Source organism: Bubalus bubalis, chromosome 1, assembly GCF_019923935.1.
Source record: "Bubalus bubalis isolate 160015118507 breed Murrah chromosome 1, NDDB_SH_1, whole genome shotgun sequence".
Lineage (NCBI taxonomy): Eukaryota > Metazoa > Chordata > Mammalia > Artiodactyla > Bovidae > Bubalus > Bubalus bubalis.
In genome coordinates this window covers 110,836,263-110,858,099 of record NC_059157.1, presented here as the reverse complement: position 1 = coordinate 110,858,099, position 21,837 = coordinate 110,836,263, and the positions used below count along the sequence as shown (strand labels likewise).

At 40.2% G+C, this 21,837-nt stretch overlaps 1 protein-coding gene across 5 annotated transcripts in view; it reads right to left on the bottom strand.

Annotated features, from left to right (window-relative positions):
• STXBP5L (syntaxin binding protein 5L) overlaps nucleotides 1–21,585 on the bottom strand; it is a 447,507-nt gene extending 425,922 nt beyond the window's left edge. For 4 of the 5 annotated variants that reach the window (XM_044942382.2, XM_044942371.2, XM_044942374.2 and 1 more), the window contains exon 1: nucleotides 21,032–21,583. In XM_044942382.2, the coding sequence (XP_044798317.2) occupies nucleotides 21,032–21,206 (175 nt within the window). In that variant the 5' untranslated portion in view covers nucleotides 21,207–21,583. Of the gene's footprint in view, nucleotides 1–21,031 lie in introns of all 5 variants that reach the window. The other variant, XM_044942363.2, reaches the window with a different exon arrangement.
• Nucleotides 21,586–21,837: the final 252 nt, after the last annotated feature.

Below are 21,837 nucleotides of genomic sequence, written 5' to 3'. Positions count from 1 at the left end.
AGGTAATGGGAAAAGACAGTAAATATGTGATTCTGGCAAAGCAGGAATACATGCAACCAAGCACATATTTTTTGTAGAAAGCTTCTGCTGGCCTCATGAAGTTTCTGCTAGTTAAGACAAACAATCATCACCCTGAAGGATTTTAGTGCTTTTCTAGAAATGAGGAGATATAAGAATTGGCCTCATAAAATCAGTTCCTGATAATATCTAACTATCTAAAGACTTCTCCTGCCAGTTTCCCAAAGCACAGAGTGCCTTATTTCTGTTCTCCACACTGAACTCCTTCAGGGGATGTTGAGGATCAGCAACTACAGCGGCACATGATTTAATCTTTGTAGAGGCAGATGGCAAGCACCCACGGCAAGTGCCAGTTTGTGACTGCCAAAAGTTACCAAACAAACAAGAAGCAATAACAATAATAAGGGGGGAAACAACAAACCCTAGGAAAGAGGGGCCATCAATGGCCACAATTAACACATTATATTATTTTAAATGCCTAGTTATGAATAAAAAATTAAGATACATGCAAAGAAACAAGAAAAAGCAATCTACAGAAACTGTCCCAAACACTGGACTTTCTAAACAAAGACTTTATATAAGCTATTATAAGTATGTTCAAAGGACTAAAGGAAAATAAGAATGTCTTACAAAATAGGAAACATCAAGAGATGGAAATTATAAGTTTTTTCAAAAGCAAATATAAATTCTAGAGTTGAAAAGTACAATACTGAAATTAAAAATTTAATACTATGGCTCAACAGCTAATTTGAGATGGCAGAAGAAAAAAAATCAATGAACTTGAAGATAGGTCAAGATTATCCAGTTTGCAGAGAAAACAGAATGTATATATGCTTCTAGAAGTAAGGTGTCAGAAGGCTGTCAAAAATATCAATGTCAAAAATATCAATGTCAAAAATATCAAAAACATCAAAAATATCAACATAGGAACATCAAAAATATCAACATAGGAACATAAAAAATATCAACATAGACATAACAGGAGTTCCAAGGAGGAGGGAGGGATATAGAGGGGGAGTGGGAAAGAGGGAGTAAGAGAGAAAGAGAAGGTCAGAAACAATATTTGAAGAAATAGTTGTCAGAAATTTCCCAAATTTGATGAAAAACATTAATCTGCACATCCATAATCAACACTCAAAAATTTCCAAGAAGGATAAACCTAAAGAGATCCATACTGAAATACATTGTAATAAAAATGTTTGAAGCCAAAGACAATGAATCTTAAAATCAATAAGACAAGCAATTTATTATGTACAAGGGAGCTGTAATAAAATTAACAGCTAATTTCTTATCAGAAACTATGGAGGCCAGAAGACACTGAGCTGATATAATCAAAGTAGTAAAAGAAAGTCACAGTCAACCAAGAATTCTACCCCTAGCAAAATTTTCTTTCAAAACCAGTGAAATTAAGATAGTCCCAGATAAACAAAAACACAGAAAATGTATCATTAACAGATCTGCCTTAAAAGAAATACTAAAAGGAGACCTTCTGGCTAAAATCAAGGATATGAGACAATAATTCAAATCCACATTAAAAAAAAAGAGAGAACCAATAAAGTTAATTACCTAAGTAATTATAAAAGACATTATAAACGTATTTTAAAATTATAACTCTTTTCTTCTTCTATCCGATTACCAGCTGCTACCCGAGGGTCCAGCTTCTAATAAGCCCACATCTATGTATTGACAGATCCTGCCCAGAGCCCAAAAGAGCCAGTGGGCACTTCCCTACCTTCTCTCTCTGGCTCACTCCAACTGTAAAACCAAGTCACCAGGATCTTCCTGGAAGAAACTTGCCCAAAGTTTCTTCATCTAGCACCCCAACTTTTACAGTTGCCACCTAAGGGTGTCCTCTGTCACCAACTAGCAACTACTTTCAAAGTGCATGCTAAGTTGCCTCAGGTGTGTCTGACTCTTTGTGACTCCATGGACTGTAGCCTGCCAGGTTCCTCTGTCCATGGGATTTCTCAGGCAAGAATACCAGAGTGGGTTGCCATTTCCTCCTCCATGGGATCTTCCAGATCTAGGACCTAGGGCTCAAACCCTTGTCTCTTATGTCTCCTGTAGCAGCAGGCAGGTTCTAGCAGCACCTGGGGACAGATCCCCAAATCACCTAGCTCTAATAACCAATCTGGCTTGCATTCATCCATGAGTCCCATAGGACTTTAGCAAACAAAGAAGCTGGGATTTTTATTTTGTTTGGGGCTATGCCACGTGGTTTGCAGGACTGTAATTCCCCCACCAGGGACTGAACCTGGATCCTTGGCAGTGAACCCACAGAGTCCCAACCACTGGACCACCAGGATATTCCAAAAGAAGCAGTTTTTCATCAGGCATGTGAGCTCTCCCTGCAGCCATATGTGCAGGCTCAGTACAGAAGGGGCAGGCAAAATTTCCCATCTCCCAGTTTGCTCCCAGAAGGGTTTGCTGTGAACCTTAGTAACTGGTGCCTGAGAGGCTAACTTTTAATCAGTACACGTCTGGTGATGACTGGAATCCTCCCAGGCACCCAAAAGAACTGGTGGGCTAGTAAACACTCACCCACATTTTCCCTCTTGCATATTCCAACACAACCAAGTTTCCAGCTTCTACCTGGAAAAAGCGTGTCCATCTAGCACCTCAAATTTTGAGTACTATCTGAGAAATGGGCCTTTAAGTCACCTAGCTCTGATTGCCAACAATGCTTGGTATTCACAAGTCCCATAGAGTTATATTAATTTTTTTAAAAGGAGTTTTCAAACAGGCACACAAGCAAAAATGCCTATCTCCCATTTTTTTCCTGGAAGGGGTCTGACTGCATATTTCACCAGATGCTGCTTGAAGTCCTGGCTTCTAACCAGCCTGCCTATGGAAGCTGACTAGAATCCTTCCAGGAGCCTGAATAGGCATGCTCCTGCTGTAACCCACTGGCTCACTCCAGTAGTAAAACCAAACCTCCAGCTTCTCCCTGAGAGAATCTAGTCCACACATCTAGGACCTTAACTTTTACAGTGGCCACCCAAGGGAATGGTTCTCAAACCACTGAGCTCTGAGAGCTATCAGGGCTCAGCATTCACAAGTTCCCCAGAACCACACAGAACAAAGAGGTGATTCTATTTGGTTCATAAGCACTCCCAGAAACTATTCCCTCTGGTTCAGCAGAATTAGTAGCAAAGAAAACAATGTTCCCAGTTTATCTGATACAGCCTAAAGTGCATGTCTAATGTCCTGACTTTCCTAGACATTGCCTGAAGGTCAGGCTTTGTGGACTCTAAAATGTATATGGAATCACAAAAAGCTCCAAATAGCCAATTCCTGATTTCAAACTACATTACAAAGCCATAGTAACCAAAATAGTATGGTATTGGCATAGAAACAGAAACATATACTAACGGAATAGAATGGGGAGCCCATAAATAAACCCTTGCATATATGGTATCAATTTTCAACAAAGATGTCAAGAACATACAATGGTGAGAGAATAATCTCTTCAATAAACGGTGTTAGAAAACCTGGAAATTCAGTATGGTGGTTCTTCACAAAATTAAAAATAGAACTACCATATAATTCACCAACCCCACTGCTGGGTATATATTCAAAGGAAACGAAAATAGGATATAGAAGAAATATCTGCATTCTCTGTTCACTGCAGCATTATCCTCCAGAGTCAAGGTATGGAAACAACCTAAGTGCCCATCAATGGATGAATGGATTAAAACAAAAATGTGGTGAATATATATATACACACACACAATGGAATTTTATTCAGACCCAAAAAAGAAAATACTGCCATTTGCAATAACATGAATTAACCTGGAGGGTATTATAATAAATGAGTTCAACAGATAAAGACAAATACTGCATGCTATCATAATACACATTCTTTAAAAAAAAAAGTTTAACTCATAGAAACAGACAGTAGAGTGAATGTTGCCAAGGGCTTGGGGTCAAAGAAATGGGGAAAGATGGTAAATGGGTACAAATTTTAATCTATAAGATGAATAAGTTCTGAGAATCTAATATATAACATAGTGATTACAATTAATACTGCATTATATAACTGAAGTTTGCTAAGAGAGTAGAACTCAAGTGTTCTCACCAAAAAAATTAAGCACGTGAGGTGATGAATGTGCTAATTAACCTTATAGGGTGAATTATTTGACACTGCATACACACTTGATCAAACCATCACATTGTACACTTTAAGTATAATACAATTATTTGTCAGTTATACCTTAATAAAGCAGGGGTGGAAAGATAAAAGATCACAAATCAATAACCTAAACTTCTATCTTAAGAATCTAAAAACCCAACCTAAAGCAAGTAGAAGGAAGAAATAATATCAGAGAAGAAATAAGTGAAATGTAGAATAGGAAAATACATAAAATCAATAAAATCAAAAGTTGATTCTTTGAAAAATTCAACAAATTGACAAGTTTTTGGTAAAATTTATCAAGAAAAAAGAGAAAGTATCTACATTTCTAAAATTGGGAATAAAAGAGGGAGCATTCCTACTGACTTTATAGAAATAAAAAGGATTATAAGGGAACACTATGAATAATTGTATGTCAGTAAAATACACATTACAGATGCAACTGGACAAATTCCTACAAAGACATGAGCTACCAAAATTGATTTAAGAAGAAGAAAATCTGAAAGAAAGAAAGACCTTCTGAGCCACCAGGGAAACACCAAGAAAATCTGAACAGACCTTTAACAAGTAAAGAAATTGAATTAATAATTGACAAATTTCCCAAAAGAAAAGCCCAGCTTTCCAACACTTCATAAATTCTCCCAAATAATAGAACAGGGGGAAATACCTCCCAACTGATTCTATGAGGCCAGTAATATCAAAAGGAGACAAAAAAAAAAAAAAAACCTCAAGAAAGAAAAATAGAGACTAATATCCTTTACGAATACAGAGGCAAAATTCAACAAAATACCAGAAAGCAGAATCATACATCACAACAAAATAGGATCTATCCCAGGAATGTATAGGTAGTCTGACATATGAAAATCAGTGTATAATGCACCATATCAACAGACTAAAACACAGAACCACATGAGGTAGTAGAACAAAATGGCTAAGAGCACTGTCTCTGGAACCAGCTACATAAGTTTCTCCACTAGCTCCACACCAGCTCCATTGTGGGATCCAGGGCAAGTCAGAAATCTCTCTATGCCTATTTCCTCATAGGTTATTTTGAGGATTGAGTTAGTAGACTATAAAGCACTTAGAACAGCGCCTGACACAAAGTGAGTGCTAGTCAAGTACTTTCCTTTGTTATTATTTTTTTCTAATTACTAAACTTGTTAAAGATCATGAAAATTATAACTTCTCTAACTCCAGATTATATTTGCCACTGTGCCCCAAGTATCTCAACTGACATACTCAAATTTACTATCTTTGTATGCTATAGAAATGATGTTGAAAATTGACAGATGCTTTCAGAGATTAAAATAAACTCACCAGTATAAGAAAAAAAAAGTTTACCATAATCAAAATCTTGGTGTTCCCTACTCAAACCTGTTCTTCTTTCATTGTTTTCCTTCTCAGAAAATAACATCACCCAGTTTCTAAGGCCAAAAAAAATATTTAAGTCAACTTTGCTTTCATTTTCCCCCTCATAGGCAATATCCAATGGACAAGCAAATTCTTCAAAATTTATTCCAATTCATCCCCTTCCTACCTTCTCAGCAGTAGCAGGTTTCAGCTGTCATCACCCCTCTGTGGATTACTACATTCACCTCCTGGCTGGCTTCTCTGCTTTCACCCCTGCTCCCCTACAGTCTAGCCTCCACATTAACACTTGTAAATTGTAAATCAGATCACGACTGTTTATACCATGCCCTACAGGGCCCAACATAATCTGGCTCCAGGACACCTCTTTCCAACCCTGTTATCTGTGAATATCCCCCCTGCTCTCAGCAACCTAGCCACAGCTAATATCCATGCTGATCCTTTCGCTGGCCAAGAACATTCTTGCCTTAGGATCTTCATACCTGCCATTTCCTCTGCAGGAACACCCTCCCCCACTTGGCTCCTTCTCTCAATTCATTTGGATCTGTGCTCAAATTTTACCTCTGAGAAATGCTTTGTCTACAGCACCCTGCTCCTCTCTATCTTCTTATCCGGATTTATTTTTCTTCATAATATGTATTGCTACTTGACATTACTCATTTATCTGTGTTTTGCCTGTCTTTTTCCATTCAAGTTGAACTCCATGATTCTGTTTTGTTCACTGCTGTATTCTTGGTGCCTAGAGCAGTACCCAGCATATGGTAAGTGATAAGTATTTGGTGAATGAATGAAGACAAAGCCATCCAGAGAGCAAAAAGAAAGTCACGTAGGGAAGCCAGATGTCTTTGAGAGAACTGGAGAAAGCAGCCTGTCTCCAGACCTGCTTTGACTCCAGCCAGATTTCTAGCCTCACTGACAGCCCAAGTATATCCTTAGAATAGCCACTCCCCTCATTTATCTCTGCTGCTGCTGCTGCTAAGTCGCTTCAGTCGCGTCCGACTCTGTGCGACCCCAAAGATGGCAGCCCACCAGGCTCCCCCGTCCCTGGGATTCTCCAGGCAAGAACACTGGACCAGGTTGCCATTTCCTTCTCCAATGCATGAAAGTGAAAAGTGAAAGTGAAGTCGCTCAGTCGTGTCCGACTCCTAGCGACCCCATGGACTGCAGCCTACCAGGCTCCTCTGTCCATGGGATTTGCCAGGCAAGAGTACTGGAGTGGGGTGCCATTACCTTCCCCGTCATTTATCTCTGGTTCCTCACAATTGAAAGAACTAAACCTGAAATTGTTACCAGCATTGGGGTGTCAAATACTAGTCCCGAGGAAAGTGTGGCACTGACTGTGGCCTACAATCAGGGTGAGGAACAGTAGCATCTCCCCATTTTTGTATGAAAAGAAGGAAGTGTAGAGTTTGAGAAGGAAAGGCTGGAATTATAGGCCATGGACTGGGATAGCTTGAGCCCCTAAGAGATAAATCTTTCAGAAGCCTGATGGTCCTTGCCTTAGAGCATTTATGAGGAATAAAAGTAAAGAAGAGGGGTTTATTACTTTTCATTTTCTCAAGTAAAGCACAGCAGGAAAGAGGCAATCTTTTTTTCCAGACTGCCCAGCTAGTGGCAGACAAAGAAAAACAGGGCCTGTGTATGACCTTGTAGAGCCATTGCAACCTTTTTGCCTCTGTCCTGTGTCTTACAAATCAACATGTCAGGGAACATCCACACTGAGTGCAAAGGAGGAAAAGACAAATTATACTGCCCAGCACTGGAAAATCCCATGGACGGAGGAGCCTGGTAGGCTGCAGTCCATGGGGTCGCTCGAGTCGGACATGACTGAGTGACTTCCCTTTCACTTTTCACTTTCATGCATTGGAGAAGGAAATGGCAACCCACTCCAGTGTTCTTGCCTGGAGAATCCCAGGGACAGGGAAGCCTGGTGGGCTGCCATCTATGGAGTCGCAGAGTCGGACACGACTGAAGCAACTTAGCAGCAGCAGCAGCAGCACTGGAGAATCATGCAGAAGAGGACTGCTCTGTGGGGCTTCTGTGCATAGCGAACTCCTACAGCAGAATCAAAACTCAGTCTGCTTGGTGAGCAAAAGATAAGCTTTTCTCCAAACAGTTGAGAGAATCAGCTGACAGCTCTGGGGTTTCCTGGTCGTATTTTATATCCTTCTAGCCCACAAGAAGCTGTGTTGGTTCTCAAAGTGGCACCTGATCGGGAAGAGCAAAGAGAGACCAAAGAAACAGGCAGATCATTTTGTGAAATGAAGTATTTCCTGCCTTATCAGTAAACAAGGATGTCATAGCCATCAGCGATTTGGGGCCTCCAAATGTGAATTTCTGAGCCTGAAGGGCACCCAAAAGGGAGACAATACTTGTGATCCAACAGTTGTAGGCTGGGCTGCTGCCACTCCCTAGGAGGAACTAAGAATGTAAAAAAAAAAAAAGACGCAAGGTACTGGCCCCCAGAGAGCTGAGGTGCATATAAAAGAAATTATTTTAGTGAGCCTAGAGGCTTGTATCTTCCCATACAAAGAAGAGTGCTAAATTCCTTGAGATATCTGGTTTTCCTTAATTAACAATAATCTTTTGATATTCTTGCTGCAAACTTCTATATAACCTGACTCCTCCCCCATGCCGCATGGCCTCCTCTGAAAAGTTCTCTCAGGATCACCTGAGATGCTGTCTCCTGGGCTCGAAGTCTGAAGAATTCCCACCAAATAAAACATAACTCTCAATTTCTAGGTTGTGACTATTGTTTTAGTCGACACATTCCAGATTGGTAAGTGGCAGTTTCAACAAGCAAGGGCACTTACTCATGAGACTTACCTTGAGTAGCCACAAAACAAGTAGATTTCCATGCTCTCCTACCTCTCTGGCCAGAGTCTGAAAGTTCATATAGAGGCTTTAACCTGGTTAGTCATGTATCCAATCCAGATGGCTCAACAACACATTACTCTTTCAAGGCTGTGCCCTTGGAAAAGTTCCCACTGTGGGAATGGTGGGCAGAACCAACATTCCAAGGACAGGGGAGGGAGTGAGGAGCTTCTGATGCCCAGGTCCAGCTCTCAGGTGGGCACATTCTCTTGATTACCTCCTCCAACAAAATGGGCCTTAGAGTGCAAGCTTAGAGTGGGAGGGCAGACCTTGCTGCAGTTTGCAAGCCTGGAGTGCAAGTAGGAACAAGGAATGTAGAAGATGTACACCCTTAGCTCTTCTAAGAGGTACTGCTCTGTTCAGCACTCTGATGGTGTCCATTTAACCTGGTTGTATATCAGTAGCATAACCTTTGCCCTGTCGCTTTAACAGCGTTGTTGAGAGAACAAACAGGCTCCAGATTCCAGGATATTAGTAAATGTTTCTCCATTGCCTCTCTTTGTTATTTGAACTCATAAGAAGCAAAACATTTACAAGCTATCATATAAACTTCCAATAAATTCAAAGAGATACCTGTGCTCTCTTCTGCATTTGACAATCACAAATATTCAATGATTTAAGACTAAAAACTTTATTGTTTTTAAAAATAGTCATTTTAAGACCTACAGTGAAATTCATCTCAATCTTCATTTCAAGAAAAATTTCCTTATTTAAAAATTTAAAGCAAGGTATTAATTACAGTTAGGTATGGCTGTAAGTAACAGTGACTTAAACAAGGCAAAAGTTTATTTCTGGATCAGGTCAAAGTAAGGTGGCCTGGGGCTGCTATGAGAATCCACAGTCTTCAAGTATTCATACCTTTTCCACATCACTGCTTTGACATTCTGTGACAAAGTCTCTACCCTCATGGACAAAGAGAAGAGCTAGAGTTTGGTCATCACGTCAATTTTCCAGGTGGAATGATAGAGAAAGGATGATGAAGGACAGAAGACACCCATCAACTGCTTTGTAAAATGGTTTCCTGAAAGGTGCTGCACAATATTTCTTTTTACCTCACATTAGCAAGATCCTAATCACCTTGTCATGGTCAGCTACAAGGAAACTGGAAAGTGTCTGCATTCTGGGTGGCTAATTGCCTAAGTAATATTGAGGGTTATATTACTAGGGAAAGAAGAATAAACATTGAGGCTAACAACTGGCAATCTACGCCACAGTGCAGGATAGAGCTCTGGAAATTCTGTTTCCAGAGCAGCTTAGCCACAGCTGTTGCTAGGCATGAGAAGATTAATCCATGTAGCTATTAAGACATGCCTGGCTAGAAGTAGAAAAAATGGAGGTGGAAATTTCAGTTAGACGGTAGAATAGAATGCTTTGATTTTAAAATACAAAAGGAAATTATTCTTCAGAAAATACTGATGAGGGGCTGGAAAGGAGGGCCATGCTCTTAATTGATATCTGCTCTGCCCTTCAGGCTATAGAAGTGGGAGAGTCTGAGGAGAGCCGATTAAACTGATGATTAAAAGCAGAGGTCAATAAACTATGGCCTTAGGACTAAATCCAGCTCACTGTTTTTGTAAATAAAGTTTTATTAGAAAGCAGTCATGCTCATTCATTTATATGGCGCCTGTGGTTGTTTCCATGCTTGTAAAGGTAGAAACTGGTAGTTGCAACAGAGACCATGTGGCCTGCAAAGCTGAAAATATTTGCTATCTGGATCTTTAAAGAAAAAATTTGCAGACCTCTGGTTAAAACATCTGAGTGAAGCAGTCCAATCTCTAACTTTAAATACTTACTATGTTCTTAAAGCAATTTCACATGTAAAAATAACAGATTATAAATATGATCTGAGGTATAATAATAAGAATGCAATAGCTGCATATTATTGAGGGAGGGGCAAATTGCTTTTCTTAAATAATGAGTTGCCCTTTACCCTGGAGAAGTTTCTACTCATTGTAACTAGTTGGGTTCTCTGGACTCTGAATTCTCTTGTTTCCATAAGATCCTTTGCATGGCTATTGGAGCAACTGTGTCTGGACCTTACCTCTGATAGGTAATGAGAAATGGAATATTTCATGCCATATCAGTAAACAAAGGATGTCACAATCATCAACAATTGTAGCCACCATCAGAAGGTGAGCTGGTGAGAACTGAGGGTACCCGGGAAGGAATGAATACCTGACATCTAGCAGCCATCAAACTGCAGACACTCCCTATGATGAACCCTGAGGAAGCTTAGGATGCGAAAGACACAGGATACTGGCCCTACATAGCTGAGGTGTATTATCAAAGGAATGACTTATGTGGGAGGTCTCTTGCATCTTCCCATACACAGAAAAGCTCTAAATTTCTTAACTTGGGATATCTGGTTTTCCTTAATTAAAAAAAAAAAAAAACTTTTGACATTCAACCTTCCTGCTCTTTGTTTCAAAATTTGTATGTAACCTGGCTCTCCCTCCTGTCCCCCATCGTCAAAGAAGGTCTCTCAGGGTTACTTGAGATGCTGCCTCTCAGGCTTAAGTCCTAAAAATTTTCATGGAATAAAACATAACTCTCAACTTTTAGGTAGCATGTACTTTTTCAGTCAACAATAACATATCCAACGAGTCATCTCACATGTTGTCCCTGAAGTTGCTATAATGCAAAATGGAGAGATTTAATTTTCTTAAGCTAATAAATTTACCTTTTCAAAACATCAAAGCACAGTGAAAAGGGAAAAAAAAAAAAACCTCATCTTTCATACTCTAGATCAAATGTTACTTCCTCTGTGACAGTTTCTGTGCTCTGCTAGATGGAATTCATGTCAGACTCATCTGTCTTCTGTAGCATGTAGCTTGTACCTCTATTGAATCTGTCACATTATGCCTTGTTTTGAGATTGTCGGTGAACTTCCAGAATCTGAGTTCCTTAGTGGTGTAACTCTTATCATGGAGGCTTCTGAATACCCAGTATCCAGCACAACGCCTCGCACCTAATTTAGGTGCTCAGTAAATGTTGAATTGAAATGTGAAAATTCACTGCAAACACATCTTTTCTCTTTCTTGTCTATCACAGCAGATAGCAGACCTGCCTCCAGCAGACCTTGTTCTGGCCATTGCATTGTTTTCCCCTTTCCCTTCTCAGTTTATTTGCTCATTTACAGATCTATGTAAACTGTATCTATGTGAAAAATGTCTCTTTCCTGCTAAAAATTTCAAACAATGGATTTTATTCTTTCTTTAAAAATTCTCTTTCTGTGATACTTTTTCTTCCTCTGGACACTATTTTCCCTGCCTCCTTCTCAACTCCTAAACATTCACCTTTATGTACCCATCAAGCAGTGAAGCAGAAGAGAGAAAAGGAGCTTTATTTTTCTATATTCCCCCACCTCCTTCCTCTTGCTCCATTGATCCAAAACATTTGAACCTGTCTTGGCAAGAACTGATTCTGGTAAGAAGGGCAGCAGCTTTCCTGCCCTGAATTTTAAAACTTATGGTAGAAGAAGAGCCTCTTCCCACCCCCACTCTCATCAAAACATGGTCTTAGCTACAAGGACATAGATTCCTTTATTTTAAAAACAAACACATGGAAAACCAATTGTGATGAAAATGAGAGCCCACAAGAATAGATACTCCCACAATGCCCTTCATGGGCCATGGAGTGGCTCTGCCTTTATTAGCAAGGGACTCATGACAAGAGTCAAAGAATGGCTCCTATCTGGCCCCGGCCCTGTATCTGTGGGCCCTTTCACCTTTTGCTCATGCAGCTGCCAGGGCTGTCTCTTAGTGTTCTAGCTTCCTAGGTACCCACCAGATTCAGCTGCCAGGCTGAAAGGAAAGGAGAATTGATTTCAGTTTCCAACTTGAGCATGTCCTCACTGCTCTGACCTTGAACGGGGCTATTTCACTTTCTTGCCAATCCTTAGTCTATAGCAAGAGTTGTGTTCTCAGCATTGTTTTGATGCATTTCCCCAGGATTCTTTTCCTCACTTCTTCTCTGTGGCCTCTCATCTTGGCTGGCCCTGTGCCCTGACCCTCTCCAAACCCAGCAGGGCCTCCTTGCCAACCAGGATAATGATGGGCACTAAGAGAGTTGCGGCACTGGCTCTGGCACGCTGACAGGCACCAGAGAGGACCAGCAGCTGGAAGAGAACCAGGGCTACCTGGTCCATCCCTCCTAGGCTGAGCATCCCTTTGTAAATGAAGAGAGACTGGTCCTAACATTGAGGTGGTGTGACCTTTGGCAGGATCTATTTTTGCCTCCTTTTTAATTTATAAGATGAAAACAACACCAGAAAGGCACAAATCTTCACACAGAGACACTCAATGTCAGCACAGTGGCAAGAGCTCCTTGAAAGAAAGCAGTGATTGCTCTAGGCCAGAACAATTAAAGATGTGAGGAAGCAGTGCAGGAGAACTCAGATTCACTCAGACTTTGCAATGATAAGATTCAAACTACATTAGGTAATCTATAGTCAAGCAATTACACTTCTCTTGCCAGTGAGTGTATTTTATTTTCACAAGTCAGGCTTGTCTGGGAAATACCGATTCTGGCACAGTACTGCTATTCTAGAACCCCGTATTCATTCCATCCCTCTCTCCCTGGGCCATATCCCAGCAATAGGGGGTTGCATGACTCTCTCTGGAGCAAAGTTTATCCTTCTTGCTAAGAAGCAAAATGAAGATCCATAGATTCTTCTGCAGCTGGCAGTCAGAAATGGAGAAATATGTGATCTAGTTTCAGTTCTACTTCAGCTACTTGGGCAAGTTTCTTCACCTCTCTGGGTCTCGATTTCTTCCCCCTGTGAAATAAATTGGCTAAATTTTTCTCAAAGGTTCCTCCCAGGCTCTGCTACAATCATTCATTCTTAGCTGCATTAAGTACATCACAACTCAAGGCAAGAGAGAAGTGATTGGTTCTCAGGCGCACCATTTTCTCTTTGCACCTTTAATGGAAACTTTGCAGGGGACACTGCCTGGGGGGACAAGAATGGTGGTCAAAGAAGATTGTGCTCCAGAATCCTGGACATCGATTCCTCTTGAGAATCCATAGAGTTGACACACTCCTCTACTGGTATCTACAGAGGTGGCAAGAATCATCTTTAAGCATCATCCCTGCCCTCCGCTGCCCATCCAGTTTGCTGCACATGGAGTGAGTACTTCTCAGGGTCAATCACTGTTAGAAATACAAAGATTAATTTGGTAAGATAGCTTTCAAATCAAGCTTACAATATTTGATGGATCAAGGACCCAGCAAGGTAAAAACCCAAGGGCCCTAGTTGAAGAATCATTTTGATTCTTGTTTTCACCTAAGCAGAAAAGGAATTAAGCATCAGTTCAGAAGATGTTTGACATCAGACACACCTGTATCCAAATTTGGGCTAATCTCTCATTTAGTTTCCTCATCTTCAAAATGTCACAAAAATAGAACCACTCTCAAAGGATTAGTGAGATAATAATGCATGTAAAAATGCTTTACTTTCTTGTCATAAACCGCTTTTAAGTGCCTTTTTGTACTCTGGAAGATAACTAAGCATATAATTTTGAGTGCAAAACTGGACCTTCCCCTCACGAATTTTTCAGTGTGGTGCAAACATTAGATATCATACAAATAAATATATCAGTTTAAAAAGCTCTAAGTGCTATGTGTCATTTGGGTCCTCCAGGGAACAGTTGCAAAGACAGAATTATAAGCATAAGAGATTTGGTAGGGGTGGGGGGGGTGGTTAATGTTTGAGAAATGTTAAGGGCAGAGGAAGCAGAATTGGGCAGAAGAGTATCAGACTGCAATGCAGATCTCTCAAAGGCTTGGCCATGTCGAAAGGGACCAAGGAACAAAGGTTGCCCATTAGAGGAATACCACGTTGGACAAGAATGACCAGGCACTAGGATTACGCACTATGTCTGGTCACTAGATTGGGGCTACCTGGAAGAACGTGGCCTGGCTAGAAAGCTGGGGCAGGTCCTGGATGCAATGAAAGAAGATAGTCAGTCAGCTATACTCTTTACAACTGCACAGCAAATTCTTAACAGGAGATCCATTTGGTGTAACTCCGTGGCTGTCCATGCTATGAAGGAGAATTCCAAGAGAGATTAAGGCAGAACCTAGCTTAGCCTTCCCTTACAATGTGTCCTTTACATGGAGATGTAGAGGATAAAGCCGCATTAACCAGACCAAGAGGTACTGGCAGGAGCCATCTAGGATAAGCAAGAGCATCTGTGAAAGCACTCTGCCAGGAGAGGGCAGGACTTGGGTTATGGAACCAAAGGAGAATAAGATTTGAAGCTGAAAAGGCTGAAGCCAGATTGGGCAGGACCTAGTCATCCATGAAAAGGATTTTGGTCTTTCTCATAAGAACGAAGAGAAACCAGTAAGAATTTTAAGAAGGATGAGGGAGGAGTCAACAATATGATCAGATCTGCAGTTTTTAAATATTACTGTGGTTACTCCATTGACGTAAGAATTAGAACAAGAAGAAATTCAGGGAGACCATTTAGGAGGTTCTTGCACCTGAGTTATTACTCAGACATAGTAAGCCCTCCAAAATCAAGACCAATTATCATTATTAATAATTATAAGCCTGAATTACATACTCTTGCTCCATGCATTAAATCTAGACAATTTTGCATTTGCCTTAAGCTCTTGACCAATTACCTCCAGGCTAGTCATTATTCATCACTGATGATACTATTCCATACCCCCCTATTTCATTGCTCTGTTTTTCATACATTTTGCTTCGTTGTAACAACCTTACTATTCCCTGTACACAATTTATACATTTCTGCTCCAAACCACAGTCCATGTCCATATGCATGCCTTTCCCCACCTTCTGCCAAAATTTTCTTCCTCTCTTCTCAAACTCCACTCCAGCCTACTCCTCCTGGCCTGATAGAACCAGAGGGTGATGGGAGGGAGGAACTACCACCTCTATAAGGCAGGTACATGTATGACAAACACCTCTGTAAGGCAGGTGCATGTATATAAGGCATGTGGCCTGGCTAGAAAGCTGGGGCAGATCCTGGATGCAGTGAAAGAAGACAGTCATCTATACTCATTAAAACTGCACAGCAAATTCTTGATGGGAGGTCCGCTTGGTATACCTCCATGGCTGTCCATGCTATGAAGGAAAGTTCTTTTCATGGTATTTTTTCTCTTATGATCTTCTAGAAATCAAGAACTTGAGGAGTAATAGGCACTTTGAAAATGGAAATGGATAATTTATATTTCAAAAAACATCATTTTTAAAAAGTCAGAAATGGTTAGTATAGATAGTTTAGGATGGAGAACAGGAGCAAATGAGGAATTGCTAGAAAAGGAAAAAAATAAATGTGATTGTCAGGAAAATAGATAGTAATAACAGGAACTGAAATGTGTTTAGCACTTACAACATACAGCTACTATTCTAAGAACTTAATGAGATATATTATATCACTTAATTTTTGCAAGAACTGTATGAGGGTATGATTCTTATCCCTATTGTATAATGTTGAATGATGAGTATCACCCCTGAGCTCTAAAGAGAAAGAACATTTTCTTGGACAGCTAATTTTTGAGCCTTAGTTGTGCCATGTGATCAGGAGGGGAGAGGGAAAAGCTGACAGAAGCCAACTGACTTATAAAATGAAGCTGACTCCCAGAGGGAAAGACTGGGTAAGTAGACAGAGGAAAGGCAGGTAAGAAGGAAGTGGGATTCGGAAAGGTGAGAAGTTTACAAAATATTTTAAGGAAGTTTTGCATATCTCTTCTCCATGTCTTTAAGAATTAACAAAGACCTACACTGCCCTTTAGACTTTTCTGCCTCAGGCTTTTGTAGTCTTCAATAATGTGCCAAGTCTGGGCTTAACGAGAGCTGGATAGCCCAGCTCCTTCAGATTTACCCAAAGGTATGGTCTCTGGGAACTGTGGAGGAGTATACAGTACAGACATAAACTTTTTTAAGATTTTTTTTTTTTTGACGTGGACCATTTTTTTTTCTTTTTTTATTTTAAATTAATTTATTTTAATTAGAGGCTAATTACTTTACAATATTGTATTGGTTTTGCCATACATCAATATGAATCAGCCACAGGTGTACACGTGTTCCCAATCCTGAACACCCCTTCCACCTCCCTCCCCATACCATCCCTCTGGGTCATCCCAGTGCACCAGCCCCAAGCTTCCTGTATCCTGAATCAAACCTGGACTGGCGATTCATTTCTTATATGATATTATACATGTTTCAATGCCATTCTCCCAAATCATTCCCCCCCCCCCCCCAACAGAGTCCAAAAGACTGTTCTATACATCTGTTCCCTTTTGCTGTCTCACATACAGGGTTATCGTTACGATCTTTCTAAATTCCATATATATGCATTAGTATACTGTATTGGTGTTTTTCTTTCTGGCTTACTTCACTCTGTATAATTGGCTCCAGTTTCATCCACATCATTAGAACTGATTCATATGTATTCTTTTTAATGGTGACCATTATTTAACTTCCTTTTTAACTCATAAGAGCTATAGGATTTAAAGCAGAGCAAACTGCTGAGATTGCGTGGTTATACACCCATGTTTCAGGGGCAAGGGCTGAGTAATACTCCATTGTGTATATGTATCACAGCTTTCTTATCCATTCATCTGCTGATGGACATCTAGGTTGTTTCCATGTCCTGGCTATTATAAACAGTGCTGAGATGAACATTGGGGTACACGTGTCTCTTTCAATTCTGGTTTCCTCAGTGTGTATGCCCAGCAGTGGGATTGCTGGGTCGTATGACATTTCTATTTCCATTTTTTTAAGGAATCTCCACACTGTTCTCCATAGTGGCTGTACTAGTTTGCATTCCCACCAACAGTGTAAGAGGGTTCCCTTTTCTCCACATCCTCTCCAGTATTTATTGCTTGTAGACTTTTGGATAGCAGCCATTCTGACTGGCGTTAAGTGGTACCTCATTGTGGTTTTGATTTGCATTTCTCTGATAATGAGTGATGTTGAGCATCTTTTCGTATGTTTGTTAGCCATCTGTATGTCTTCTTTGGAGAAATGTCTATTTAGTTCTTTGGTCCATTTTTTGATTGGGTGGTTTAGTTTTCTGGAGTTGAGCTGTAGGAGTTGCTTGTATATTTTTGAGATTAGTTGTTTGTCAGTTGCTTTATTTGCTATTATTTTCTCCCATTCTGACAAACCCACAGCAAACATTACCCTCAATGGTGAAAAATTGAAAGCATTTCCCCAAAGTCAGGAACAACACAAGGGTGCCCACTTTCACCACTACTATTCAACATAGTTTTGGAAGTTGTGGCCACAGCAATTAGAGCAGAAAAAGAAATAAAAGGAATCCAAATTGGAAAAGAAGAAGTAAAACTCTCACTGTTTGCAGATGACATGATCCTCTACATAGAAAACCCCAAAGACTCCACCAGAAAATTACTAGAGCTAATCAATGAATATAGTAAAGTTGCAGGATATAAAATCAACACACAGAAATCCCTTGCATTCCTATACACTAATAATGAGAAAATAAAGAAATTAAGGAAACAATTGCATTCCCCATTGCAACGAAAAGAATAAAATACTTAGGAATATATCTACCTAAAGAAACTAAAGACCTATATTAGAAAACTATAAAACACTGGTGAAAGAAATCAGAGGACACTAATAGATGGAGAAATATACCATGTTCATGGATTGGAAGAATCAATATAGTGAAAATGAGTATACTACCCAAAGCAATCTATAGATTCAATGCAATCCCTATCAAGCTACCAACGGTATTTTTCACAGAGCTAGAACAAATAATTTCACAAACCTCGAATAGCCAAAGCAATCTTGAGAAAGAAGAATGGAACTGGAGGAATCAACCTGCCTGACTTCAGGCTCTACTACAAAGCCACAGTCATCAAGACAGTATGGTACTGGCACAAAGACAGAAATATAGATCAATGGAACAAAATAGAAAGCCCAGAGATAAACCCACGCACCTATGGACACCTTATCTTTGACAAAGGAGGCAAGAATATACAATGGATTAAAGACAATCTCTTTAACAAGTGGTGCTGGGAAAACTGGTCAACCACTTGTAAAAGAATGAAACTAGAACACTTTCTAACACCATACACAAAAATAAACTCAAAATGGATTAAAGATCTAAACATAAGACCAGAAACTATAAAACTCTTAGAGGAGAACATAGGAAAAACACTCTCTGATATAAATCACAGCAGGATCCTCTATGACCCACCTCCCAGAATATTGGAAATAAAAGCAAAAATAAACAAATGGGATCTAATTAAAATTAAAAGCTTCTGCACAACAAAAGAAACTATAAGCAAGGTGAAAAGACATGGACCATTTTTAAAGTCCACTCAAATTTTTTGAATTTGTTACAATACTGTTATATTTTGGTGTTTTGGCTCCAAGGACTGTGGGATCTTAGTTCCCCCATGAGGGACTGAACCTGCACTCCCTGCACTGGAAGGCAAAGTCTTAACCACTGGACCACCCGGGAAGGCCCCAGACGTTAAATGGAGAGGCACCTCTTTCTCTCGATCTGGAGGGTAGGATGAGGGAACACGGTTGGAAAAGGTTTTTTCTGTCACAGTGGAGGGCAATTTTGAAAGAGGAGTTTCATGGAATATCAGTGCCAAGGAAATGAAAGCAGGGACTTAGTGCAGAGGGTTTACAATTCCCATGTTGATCCAAGTAATCATGAAGGCTCACAGGGACCAAGGAGCAGAGGCTGCACTGAGGCCACAGTGAAGGTGAAGAGGCTTAATTTCCAGTAAATTGTGGCTAAATCTGTACTGTTCTGCTTTCTCTCCCTTAACATTTGGCTAATTGACTTCCCCACCCACCCAAGAACCAGAATTTTATGTCCTGATCCCCAAGTTACCAGTGGAAAGAAGAAGGAGCAAAACTTTGCTCAAGGAAGAGCTGTGTTAACAAAATAAGTATAATTAGTGTGGTAGTGCAGGGAGAGAAGCTCCATTTCTTCTGCTGAATTCCGGGCCTCATTTGCATTAGAAAAACAATCTCATTAGAGCAGTATATTAGATTATAAGATATTTTCCAGGACAATCTTTCAGAAGAGCCACAGCAATCCCTTGCATATACACACACAAACAGACACAGATGCATATCCTAAATTTTCCAATTAAAAGTACATACTTTTTTTTTAATTAAAAATCATCCAGAAAGTAATATAAACTGACCACTGGATGCTTCTAAATTTAAGACAGGAAGACCTGTGGAGCTTTAAAGAGATAAGGACTGGGAGTTTGAAGGAAGAGACATTAAGGAAAACTGTATGGCAAGGTTAAGAGAACTGTGGAATTAATGCTGTTTAAAAAAATAACTGTGTTAAAATTTTTTCTCAAGGAATTAGTCCATCTTATTGGCTTAGGAGATTACAAAAGTAATTCCTTTTTTCAGGAATTTTAATTGGATGGCTACAACAAGGTACACCTGGGGAACCCCTCCTAGTGCTAGAATTTCAGTCAGCATGCTAAACCTGTTCCCATGTTAAGACTACTTGCTTGCTTTCATTCCTCCTTACCCTTACCTTGCAAAATATTTCTGTTTTCTCTCTCGGTTGCACAATAACATAAAATAAAACTATTTAGGAGTAAAAAAAAATTTAATGATCATCTTGTCCTATTCTCTCATTTTCTAGGTAAGAAAACCAGGACAAGATAGGTTAATTTTCCTAGGATCCTACCACCAGTTAAAGGCAGGGGTGAGGAAAGACCTAGAACCCAGGTCCTCCTTCCAACAGGCCTCTGGCTGTTGCCTCTTCAGTAACCCTCCTAGGGCAGCTCTCTCATTTTCTAATTTTCCTTCCTGGGGGCTTTTGCTAGCTCTTTATGGCATCTTTACAGATGACATGGAGTCAATATAGCACACACACAATATGTTTATGCAAGGGCAATCTCAAATGCCCTGGTCTGGTTTCTGAAACACATTTTTGTGGCCTTTTGGCTTAGTTTGCACACTGGACATATGTTTCATTTTAAGCAGGCTGGCCCAAATGCCTTCCCTCTAAAAGAAGTATAACAGTAAAAAAAGAACACAGCAGAAAATCCTCTATTTTTCTTTTTAAAAAAGTGGAAAATACAACAAATACATAACAGAAAACTGGGAAAGTCATAATCCCATCACTGTAGCCACCTCTGTAATCGCTATGATGTTTTAATACTTCCTCCAGGCCTTCTCACAGGCATCTCTTTTTAATATCATTGTTATCTGTCCTTAATCTGACTTAGTTCTGACTTGTTTTTGGAAGCAGCTGTCTGCAAACTGTCTTGTTCTTCCTCAGAATCAGTGAAAGGACATCTAGAGAACACCTCAGAGCTTCCCTCAACACATAACTGGGAATTAGAAATAATTTTTCTGTCATATGGTTGGGGTTTGTGGTAGAGCCTGCTAATTGTGTTTAATATCCATAATTTCCTTTTATCTTACGAAGAAAACCCCAATTTTATTAAAAACAACTCAATACCAAGCTTAAAAAAACTCCTATTCCTACAGCCTCTCTTTTAGTTAGGACTGGTCAAGTAAAATAGATGGGGTTAAAAGATATAAGTAGGGATCACAGTGGGGAATCTTGCAGAGAATAGCCTTTAAAGCGGACTGACACTGTTGATAAGCGCTTGTTTGGTTCTTCCCCGCTTCCTCCCTCTTCCTACCTGTGTGGTAGATGTGAAGGCTGGAGTTGCAGAAACCCTGACGGTGAGGCAGTCCTGAAGAGGAAAACTGCAGGCCAAGGAATAAGCCCCATCCTTCGCGTTGTGGTGCTGCAGACCGGCTCTGGACTACCAAGTTTCCAACTTTAGGTTGTTTGAGAGAAAAGTACATATCCATCTTGTTTAATCTACACTTTTGTCAGATTTTTTAAACTTGAAACCCAAAATTACTGACGCAGGAGCCAAACCACCCTGAAACGCATTCAGAGAGAGTTTCCCTTGAACGCCTTGTCTGAATGCCCTAAAGGTTCCTCGAAGTCTGGATTCCTCGGTTACTTGCGGTTTTTCAGTCCTCTCTTCGCACCTCCATCTCCCACACTGGTGCCCTGGCAAGGCCACAACCTCAACCTCTGGACTCTTTAAACCTGACTCTCTGGACACCCAAGGCTGTGCTCTTTTCCTCTTAACCTTTGCCTGAGTTCCCGTTGCATCCGGGCTTTGCCTGGGAAGCCGCCGCTCCTTCTAAACCCCGCCCCTCCTCACTCCTACCCGCTCAATTAGTGTCTGCACCTGCTGGGGGGCTTCCTGAACAACTTTCTACTAAATGCCTATAAAAGATTTATATGAGATATTTCTTTTTAGAACATCACCTAAGATGTGCTCAAATTTTATCTGCAATTTCCAGATTGTTTTTTCCCCTTTCCTAAAAGTCTCTATCAAATTAAGGACTAGTTCCCATAGTGAGAGCAAGAGGTAATCATGGCTAACTAGACCCAGTTAGCCATGAAAAATCTATGCATATGTGGGTG